Here is a 9,682-nt window from a genome sequence, read left to right on the forward strand (position 1 = left end):
CCTGGCAGGGCTATAGTACCCCCTTCCCCCCCCCCCCCCCGCACCCCCACCCCATTTCCCTCTCTCCCTACACGCCGCCAGGACCCTCCTCCCTGATCACGTGCGCGGCGAGCGAGCCGCCCATTGGCTGCCGCGCCGCGCCGAGCTCACTTCCGGCGGCGGCGGCGGCGCTGTGGTAGCCGGTGGAGGAGGCGGCGGCGGCTGCGGCGGCGGCGGCTGCGGCGGCGGCAGAGCGCGCGCGCGCGGCCCCGCGGCGCAGCGAAGCGAAACCCGGAGCAGGCCCCGCCGCCATGGCCTCGTTGCTCAAGGTGGACCCGGAGGTGAAGCTCAAGGTGCGCTCCGCCGCCAGCAACCGGCGCGAGGGCCCGCCAGGGGCCGCCGGGGCCTAGCCCCGAGGCCCGGGCCGGCGCGGATCGCGCCGGCCCGGGCCTCGGGGCTAGGCCCCGGCGGCCCCTGGCGGGCCCGAGGCCTGTGCGGATGCACCCCTGAGGGGCCCCCGGTTGGGTTAAGCCGCGCCCCGGGGGTGTTTTTCCCTTCTTGGTTACCCCCCCCCCCTCCGGGCCCTCGTTCTGAGCGTTGCGGAGCTCGGCCCGCGCGGGTACCGGAGGAGGGGTTGGGGTGATTTTGGCTCCCGTCTCGTCCCGCTTGGGGCTTCCGCGGTGAGGCCCTGCTTAGAAAAGGGGAGGGGAGATGCGAGGCGCAGGGGGAGGGTGGCGTGCCGGCCTCGTGAAGGCAGGGAGGGAGGCGGGGTTCGGGCTGCGGATGGTCTGCCTGCGCCTAAAAGCAAGGAGAGGCGCAGGGTTCAGGCCGAGGGTGGTCTATCAGCTCTTAAAAGCAAGGAGAAGCCCGGGAGTCAGGCTGAGGGCGGGCCGCCTGCTCGGAAAAGCAAGGAAAGATGCAAGGTGCAGGCTGAGGGAGGTCTCTCTGCTCCTAAAAGCAAGGAGAAGCCCGGGAGTCAGGCTGAGGGCGGGCTGCCTGCTCGGAAAAGCAAGGAAAGATGCAAGGCTTAAGTGGACTAGCTGCTCGTAAAAGCAAGGAAAAGCCCAGGGTTCGGGCTGACGGTGGACTGCTTGCTCAGAAAAGCAAGGAAAGATGCAAGGTTCAGGCTGAGGGAGCTCTGTCAGCTCATAAAAACAAGGAGAAGCCCAGGATTCAGGCTGAGGGCGGTGTACCTGCCTTGTAAAGACAAGGAGGAATGGAAGATTTCAGGCTGCGAATGGTCTGCCTGCTCCTGACAGCAAGGAGATGCGCAGGGTTCAGGCTGAGGATGGGCTGCGTGCTCCTAAAAGCAAGGAAAAGCCCAAGCCTCGGACCGAGGGTGCTCTCTGCTGCCGCACAGAGCAGTGCTCAGCTGATTCCGAGCCGTACCTTCCTCTCATCCCGCCCAGGGGCTTCCCCGGCTCGGCCCCGCTCATAAAAGCAAGGAGAGGCGCACGGTTCGGGCCGAGGGCGATCTCCACCGCCGCGCAGAACAGCGCTCGGCTTACGTTAAGCCATCGTTTTCTTCCTTTTTCTTTTGGGAGCGATTCCTAACTGCTGCTTTGTTTCTTCTGCAGGTCGATTCCTTCAGGGAGCGGATCACGAGCGAGGTGAGTATCCCCCTGCCGCCGCCCTGGGGTATAACAGAGGGTGGTTGGGCGCATCTTCCTGACGCGCTCTGCTGCGATTTGAGTCCCTTCTGTAAATTCAGCAGCGCTCAGGGCTGTAGTCGGTGACCGGAGCGAGGTTTTGCAGCCCCGTGGCTCTCCCGACATCTTTCCCCTTTGGCTTTGTGTGAGGCCTCTTGGCAGAACTCGTTCTCTTCTGTTTCGTGACCTGGGGCAGCCGATTTCCCTGGTGTTCCTGATTGTTTGTGGTATCGTTTCACCTCACCGTCTGTCCTTTCTCTCTCAGGCTGAAGATCTGGTGGCAAACTTTTTCCCAAAGAAGCTGTTGGAACTCGATGGGTTCCTCAAAGTAAGACATCCGTCGGCTTCTGCCTTGCTTTTCGTTTTCGAGCTGCCTGCTGAAAAGCCTTTCCCGTGCGTTTCCTTGGGCGTTTCGCCCCGTCACAAAGAAGTTGAGCGGCGGCTCAGCCGCTGGCATGCACTGGAGCTCTGTTAGCTCTAGAGGGGGTGCTTCCTTCTCCAGTTCTCTTTGTGCGATCAGCACGCTCGCCCTTCCTACACATTCAGCGTCTCTGGGCTATCCTTCGCGGTGCTGCGGGGCTCCAGCGCGCGCAGACAATGGCCTTGATCCTAATCTAGAGCTGGCGCTCCGCTCTAGGCCGGAGGGAGGTCTCCCCACGGGCCCATTGTCAGATATTTTTCTCATTCGTTCTTATTTTGCGGTCGGCTCGATGAGAGATCTGCGAGTTTTTGTCGCTTTGTTGCTCCTGGTGTGCCAGAAGCTGTTAGCTCGTCATTAAATGCCGAACCCGCGTTGTTTTCCAGGAGCCCATCCTGAATATTCATGATCTCACCCAGATCCATTCGGACATGAACCTCCCAGTGCCTGACCCGATTCTGCTCACGAACAGCCACGACGGACTGGACGGGGTAAGGTTTCTCTCTTGGCCGAGATCCCCGCTGCCGATAATTAAAACTGCACGGCCCGCTCTGCGTGGGGTTGGGATGTTCTCGTTTAACGACGGGCCGTGGCCCTCCCGAAGGCTTTCAGGAATCAGGCTCTGGAGCCTGGGAGGCCCGCTGGAGGTGAAGCCGTACTTCGCGGTCCTCCGTCGTTTTTAAAGGAGGGTGCTTAGAACCCGGGAGCCCAGCAGAGATGCTGACGTTTCCCTTATTTCCTTTGCGACGCTTTGGTAGCTGACGGCCAGTTTGTGAGTAAAACGTTTTGTGTGTTTTAGCCAAATATGAAAAAGAGGAAGCTGGAAGACCGCGAAGAGACCTTTCAGGGTAAGAGTCCCCAAGTCTCTCCGTTGCTCCCTGCCCCCCTGCGCCGCGCCCTAGGGCCGTGACATCCCAGGAGCCCCCGCTTCCCTGTCCTGACAGCAGCTGCTGCTCATGCAGACCTGCCCCGGCAGCTCAGGGCCTGGCCTGCGGGTGTCCTGTTGCGGAGGGAGTCGGGTTCCAGCTCTTAAGAGCATCGTTTGGGTTTCTCTGATAGGCGTTAAGTAGCGCTAGCTTGAGCTTGGCCTGCCGGCGGGCAGCTGGCCTCCCCGCGGCTCTGTACTAGGAGCTTTCCTCACCCGGAGGCAGATGCCGGGCTTTGGATTAAGCCGAGGCAGAAACACCTCTTACGCGCGCACCGGGAAAATCCTCCGTGCCTAGCCTCAGCAGCCCGGAGCTCTCCGGCCCTTGTCTAAGCTCCGTGTTTCCTCTCTTCCTTCTCTTGTGGTAATCGCTGCCGTCCCGTGCCCGATTTCCCCTTCCCCACAGGTTGACTCTAGCCTGGCTCGGGGCCTGCTGCTAGCCTGTATGGAGGCGAGAAGCTCGGGTGGGCCTCGGGGCTGATCTCCCGGCGCAGGAGGCGCTCCTCTCCCCGTGCTCCCGCGGGGGGCTGACGGGAGGTGTTCGTCTCCTCTGCCGCCGTAGGTACCAAAGTGTTCGTGATGCCCAACGGGATGCTGAAGAGCAACCAGCAGCTGGTGGACATCATCGAGAAAGTCAAACCGGAGATCAGGCTGCTCATCGAGAAGTGTAACACGGTGGGTATGGGCTGCAGCTCTGCGTGCTGGGGCCGGAGCGCCTCTGATCCTAGCGGGGCAAAGCTTCCCGGAGCAGCAGGAGCAGAGCCCCTCTGTCTCTGCGAACGGGGAAACTCACGATTCCTCTCCCATTCTAGAGGTGGCTGGGAGGTAGGTGTAGGGAAATGTTCTTTTTCTGAGCCCCCAGGGGGCTCCACAGCACACCTGGTGGAGGAGGAGGAGGTCTGTTTTGCCGCCTCCTTCCCCGAGGCCTTTCTTCACCCTCCTTTTGCGCAGTCAGACGCCTGCTGGGGGCTGCTTTGGCACAGGCAGGAGAGCTTCTCGTGGGAAGCCGTGCTCGTGCTGGCTTGCGTGGCATCCCAGCCACGTGGGAAACAATCCGCTCAGAAGCGTCGCGAGCGCGAAGGACCTGCAGGGGTTGATCACGAGCTGCGTGGCAAAGGCAGGGCCTTAGGGGGGGCTTGAGAGGAGACCTGTGAAGATCCTGGCGTTGATCTGTTCTGTGATCTCTCCGCTGCAGGTCAAAATGTGGGTGCAGCTTCTCATCCCCAGGATAGAAGATGGGAACAACTTTGGTGTTTCTATTCAGGTGAGGCACCCCTGGCTGCAAGCCCTGCAGCAGCAGGGAGCTGCGCTCGGGGGACGCGGGTTTGGGGTTCCTCCGAATCGTTTGGTGGCGGCTGGTGGCTGCAGGCACGGGGCTGGTTTAGGTTTTAAAACCCAAATCTGAGCTTGACGTGGAACTACCAAGACAGGTTGCTTTCAGAGCCCCGAAGGCCAGCTGCAGCCTCGTGATAAGGCTTCTTTGTCCTCCCTCGCAGGAGGAAACAGTTGCTGAGCTTCGAACCGTGGAGAGCGAGGCGGCGTCCTACCTGGACCAGATTTCTAGGTACGAAAGAGTTGAGCTTTTTGGGAAGTCCTCCTGGGAAAAGTAGCCTACGTGGGGAAGATGCCCCAACTTCTCTAGGGAGGGCTGGGCCAGAAAAAAAGTCTTGGTGCTCTTTGTCTGACTTCGAGTCTCTCCGTTTTCCTACCAGATATTATATCACAAGAGCAAAGTTGGTTTCCAAAATAGCTAAGTACCCTCACGTGGTGAGTAGACGGCGAAGCGGAGCTCTGCGCGTTACGTGCCGCTGCTTTTCGGGACTCTTTGGGCCGCTTGTCCCTGTCCTTCTTGAGATGAGGGTCCTGTGGGAACTGGGGGGGGGCGGGGGCTGTACGAGGATGGAGAACGTCTGCGTTAGAGGAGAAGGGGAGGGGGTTCCTTCGTAAAAGGCAGGAGCTTGGCTTGGTGCGCAGGAGGCACGCCTGACCTCAGGCCGCTGAGCCGCGCGTCTGCTCTCTGCAGGAGGACTACCGCCGCACGGTGACGGAGATCGACGAGAAGGAGTACATTAGTCTGCGCCTGATCATTTCAGAGCTGAGGAATCAATATGTAAGTGAGAAGCCGGAGCTCCCCCTGGCTTCCCGCCTGGCAATTTAGAGAGCCCTTCCGGTCCTTGTGCTGCTTTCCCCTTGCCCTGTGACTACACCCGGCCTGATTTGGCTCTGACGAGAAGAGCTCGGCATTTGCTGCCTCCCCACCACCCTGCAGAGACACACGGGTGGTTCCAGCTGAGCGTTCGCGGGAGTCTAGCACAAAATATTCCTTCCGCTCCTGTGGGAACCTGCCATCCTAAATTCTGCAGGCAGTACAAACCACTCCTCGACTCTGTGTACGATCTTTTTGCTGTTGGAGATGTGATTTTTGTGGCAGATGTGTGAAGCAGGGGCTGAGAGCAGTGCCAGGGTGAGCAGTGCTGCTCTTCCAATCAGTCCTTGTTGCGAAAGCAGAATGCTAAAGGGCTCTTCCCCCCCCTTCCCCTTTCTCTTCTGAGTTGTGTTCCCCCTTTTTGCAGGTCACTTTGCATGACATGATCCTTAAAAACATTGAGAAGATCAAGAGGCCTCGGAGCAGCAACGCTGAGACCCTCTATTAAGTGTCAACGTTTGAACTTGAGAACTGTTCAGTCAACTAAAGACCGTCATTGCCTTGGTTTGTTACGTGACTATCGAGATGGGAAACTGGCTGGAAATAGTATTGCATTCTTAGTTAAAATCTAAAGAAATTCTCGCCTAGTTTTGTGATTGGTTTTATTCAGGTCTCAGGAGCTCTCCCTCCCTCTAGTAACTGGTAACGAAACGGCCGAGCTGCTTTGGGATGCCCTTGAGGCTACTGCAGAGTGAGAGCACCGGCCAGGCAGGATCATTCCTTCATGCCTTCCTTCCTACCTTAGTAGGAACTGCGGCAGAGACCAAGCCCGTGTCCCGTCCCGTCTTTGGCTGGAGGCTTCCCTGGGCTCTCTGGGAGCGGGGCAGACCAGCGCGAGCCCCAGCCCGGGTGGCGGTGCAGTGGCTGGAAGCCAGCCCTCGTCCCTGCCGGCTGCAGCTCAGCCCCTCTGCCGGTGCTCCGCACTGACTGACAGCGACGACAGGGGACCCTGCCCCTTCTGGGCTGGTGGCCGCAGCCACGTTCCAGCACCACCGCGAGCTCTGTAATCGTTTCCTGGCGTTTTTCTGACTCGGTAGAGCCTGCCTCGGCTGCCTCTGCCTCGTCAGACCTGCTCAGGTGGGTGCAGAGCTCGAGGCGGTGCCTGTCACCGGGGCTGGTCGCTGTGCTGGCTGGTTGTGAGCTCGGGTGGCTTCTGCTGTCGGCAGCTTGCCTAGAGCCACTTGCGTGGCTAAAACCAACGTTCCTCCACGCGTGCCCTGGCGTCCCTTCAGCACCAGGTGCTTTTCACCCAGGCTGAGAGAAGGGAGGGGCCGGAGGTCTGATAACCGAACCCGTGGCGGTCCCCGCGCGTGGTCGGACTGCGACCCGCTGCCTCCCGGCAGTGCTTCCCGCGGAGCAGGCCAGCCCCGACGGCTGGTGCTTGGGGTGAGGGTGGCCGATTCCCAGCCGGTACCGCTGCAAACCTTTTAGCCTTTCCCCTGCAAAAGGGCACCCTTGCGTGCCTGGCGACTCTAAAGCCACTGGAACGTTTCGTGGTCCATTACAAACCCCTCTGGAAATGACTGGTTGTGTTGCGTCAGTTTTCGCGTGTGGGAGGCGGTCCCACAACGCTGCAGGCTCCAAAATTTTCTTATTTATGGTATTTCTACTTCAGTCCCGCATTCAGGGAACCTTAAATCATTTGTTTCTGGAACCTCGCTGTTTCCCGGGTCTCGCTGTTACACCCGTATATTCTTATTGTGCAGTAGCCTTCCTAGTTGTGTTAACTTCCTTGTAACAACAGTGACAAATGGAATGAACTTTCTCCCCTTTTTTTTTTTCTTTTACTTCGTTTTTGTTTCCTCTGCTTCCACATCTAAGAGCCATGTTGTCTCTTGCTGGTTTCCCAGGGATTTGCCCGGCGTGTGGAGGGCCGCTGGCCCCTTCTATAGACTCTTCTGTTGTTGTTTGTAGTAAGTCAACTCTTAGTCTTCCCGCTAATAAATATTCAGTAACAAACCAACCGTGCTCTAGCTGCTGTCTGGGAGCAGCGCTTCCCCTTGTGTTTCTTTGTATCGATTCCTTTTGATTTGTCGGGCTCTCTTTGCCAGAGGAACGTATGTAAACTTTTACCATGTCAAGAAATTAAAATGAGGTACTTTGAATTCTTTTAAGCTAGCCCCTCGTCTGTGATACCGAGCTCTTACACACGCTGTGCCATGTCAGTGTCTGTTCTCGGCCCTGCCTCTCCCCCATCCGATCGCTCCTTCCGTGCGTTCTCATTCCTCATTTTGACTGTCGTATGCTGCCGTGTGTTGCTCTGTAGGTCCTTCCTATCCCTTTAGCGTGCCTTACGTTAGGCCCGGGGACCTGGGGTTGCTGTGATCGGTCCCGTTCTCGCCCTGCGTGTCGCACTCAGGCCGTGTCGGGTCACACGGAGATTTGCGTTGACGTCGCTCGAAGAGCAGCAGCGGCGCTGCTCCCGCATCCCTGCTGCGTGTGGGGCAGGCACCCGAATGCCTCGCCTGGTACCTGCCACACTCACCTGCTGCCAAAGGAAACTCTCCTCTCCCTAATCTCCACGGGCCAGAGCGTCCCCTGCTCTGCTCGGAGGAACGCCCTTGCTCTCGCTGCCTCACCCCCCGGCACGTTGCACCGCGGCCTGTGCCGCGGGGATGCCCTGCGACCTTCAGCTTCGGGTCAGTCGTGTTCCCCTGGCACCCTTCTGCCAGCTGCCGGTGGCCAGCCCGCGCTGTGACCCGGAGGCTCCGTCCCTCCCCGCCTTGGGTGCCGCTAGGTGGGGCCCGCGATCAGGCCGAGGAGCTGCGGGTGGCCCGGTGAGCCCTGGCCTGGCCACCTCGAAATCTTCCTGCTCGGAGCAGCAGCAGCAGCCTGTGGACGGCCGCTTCCTGCCTCACGGTGCTTCCTGCGGTTGTGGGCAAATCCTGCCGCTCAGGGGAAGCGGGGGGGGGGGGGAAACGGAGCTGAAAACACCGGTCCCTGGGGCTGGGGAGGCTGCAGCCGGAGCTGGAGGGGCTGCTGTGGGCAGGACTCAGCGTGGCGCAGCGGCAGGGGGAACCCTGAAGGAAGGGGGCACGCAGGAGCCCCCATTCAGCGAGGGATGGAGCGCCCAGTGCCGTGCTGGGTGTTGGCAGGGAGCGTGCTGCATCTGCAGGAGCAGGGCAGGGTTTCTTCTCCGGGATCTTCAGCCCTCGCTGCGGAGGTCTCCGCTCTGCCCTCCAGGAGCGGCGGCAGCACGCTGTCAGGGCTCCGCTTCTGCTTCTGGAGACATCGCAGCCTGTGTTTCCTGTGTTTGCAGCGCAGGTTAAAGCTTTGGAAGGAGAATAAAAGCACAGCGGTGGTGTGCAGACACAAACAGTGCAGCCAGCGTGAGTAAGGGCCAAGCAATTTCCACCAGAATGCTTCACACGAGCTGACCAAACGAGATGAGAGGGGGGAGCATGCTGGGGGCTGAAGGCTGGCTTGGCGTCAGCTTCGCGCTCACATCAGGAGAACCGGCAAAGGATTTTCTCTGCTGTACTCCTTGCCCGGCTGCATGGCAGCCACCGACTCAGAGTTTCCTTGAGCCAAAGGCTGCCCGTCTCTGCTTTTGGTTTCCGTAAATTTCGGGGACTATTTTTTGCCGCCTCCACCTTTCTGCGTGAGCGAAGCGCAGCGAGCTCGTCGCTGCCGTGGTTTGTTTGGGAGGCGCGGGCAGCTCACCAAATTGAAGCTGTGCTAATGGCAGCACCTAAATAAACAGCAAAATAAGCAGCCAAAATAAACAGCAGGAGGATGGAAATGCTCCGTGTTAGGTACGGGACAGCATGACGGGGCAGTCAGACTGGTGAGCTGAGTCGAGGTATGTGCACCAGACGGGTCGTAAACAAGTTGCGCTGCTGGTGGTGAGACGTGTAATTTATAAAATTCTAGGTTTGCTGTAAGTTGCCTCGGCTTTCTTCTGGAGAAGGTGCGCGAGCAGCTCCTGTGTGGCCCTTAAAGATCCCCGACGGCTTTTCATCCCTTAGTGTTGATGCAGGTTTCGTGGCTCTGCGGGCTCAGTGAACCGCTCAGCTTCCTGAGATTGCTGCTGCGATGGATTCAGGGCTCTTGCGTTTATTCTGCAACAGAGCCTCCAGAAAGCGCAGGCTGATTCTCGTCATAGACTTTAAAAAAAGCCTTCAGCTTGAAAATAGTGTTAAATAACGTGCTGTTAGACGTGAGACCCATGGCAGAGGCAGCACAGGGAGCTTCGTTCGTGCCAGCTGTACCCTGCGGCCCTGGGCTGTGTGCTGCGGACTCGTTCGTCACGGGGACGTCATTGCAGGTTGGGGCTTCTGTGCCTTTGTTGCCTTCCAAATACCCGGCGTGCACAGAAATAAGCGTTCCCACACTTTATTTTCAGCCATCTGACAGGCAAGCTGCAGGGCTGAGTTGTGATTTGCGGGGCACCGTAAGGCCTGTGGAGCTTATCCAGTTCTCTTAAACTACGGCTGTGCTGCTCGGGAAATGACAGGCTGTAATTGCAGCGTATGCCTCGACTTTTAGGGCCTTGGGATGCAAAC

General features: G+C 59.0%; 1 protein-coding gene across 2 annotated transcripts; it reads left to right on the forward strand.

The window, feature by feature from the left end:
* Positions 1-147: 147 nt before the first annotated feature.
* On the forward strand, positions 148-5,764 carry PSME3 (proteasome activator subunit 3). Of its 2 annotated transcripts, XM_040536904.1 has the most exons (12): positions 159-188; positions 219-332; positions 1,557-1,589; positions 1,894-1,956; positions 2,433-2,537; positions 2,846-2,894; positions 3,534-3,646; positions 4,167-4,235; positions 4,468-4,535; positions 4,684-4,738; positions 4,995-5,081; positions 5,545-5,764. In XM_040536904.1, the coding sequence occupies exons 2-12, from the start codon at positions 291-293 to the stop codon at positions 5,623-5,625; spliced, it is 765 nt and encodes a 254-aa protein (XP_040392838.1). In that variant the 5' UTR covers positions 159-188; positions 219-290; the 3' UTR covers positions 5,626-5,764. The 2 variants fall into 2 exon arrangements, with proteins under 2 accessions (XP_040392837.1, XP_040392838.1); XM_040536903.1 differs by having other exon boundaries at positions 148-332.
* Positions 5,765-9,682: the final 3,918 nt, after the last annotated feature.

The sequence above is a fragment of the Cygnus olor genome, chromosome 25 (assembly GCF_009769625.2).
Source record: "Cygnus olor isolate bCygOlo1 chromosome 25, bCygOlo1.pri.v2, whole genome shotgun sequence".
NCBI lineage: Eukaryota > Metazoa > Chordata > Aves > Anseriformes > Anatidae > Cygnus > Cygnus olor.

Bases quoted from the DNA above. Each gene is read 5' to 3' on its own strand.
- PSME3 (XM_040536903.1), top strand. From the start codon at position 291: ATGGCCTCGTTGCTCAAGGTGGACCCGGAGGTGAAGCTCAAG. The intron at 2,538-2,845 runs GTAAGGTTTCTC...TGTGTGTTTTAG, and splicing joins GCCACGACGGACTGGACGGG to CCAAATATGAAAAAGAGGAA. The intron at 4,236-4,467 runs GTGAGGCACCCC...CCTCCCTCGCAG, and splicing joins ACTTTGGTGTTTCTATTCAG to GAGGAAACAGTTGCTGAGCT.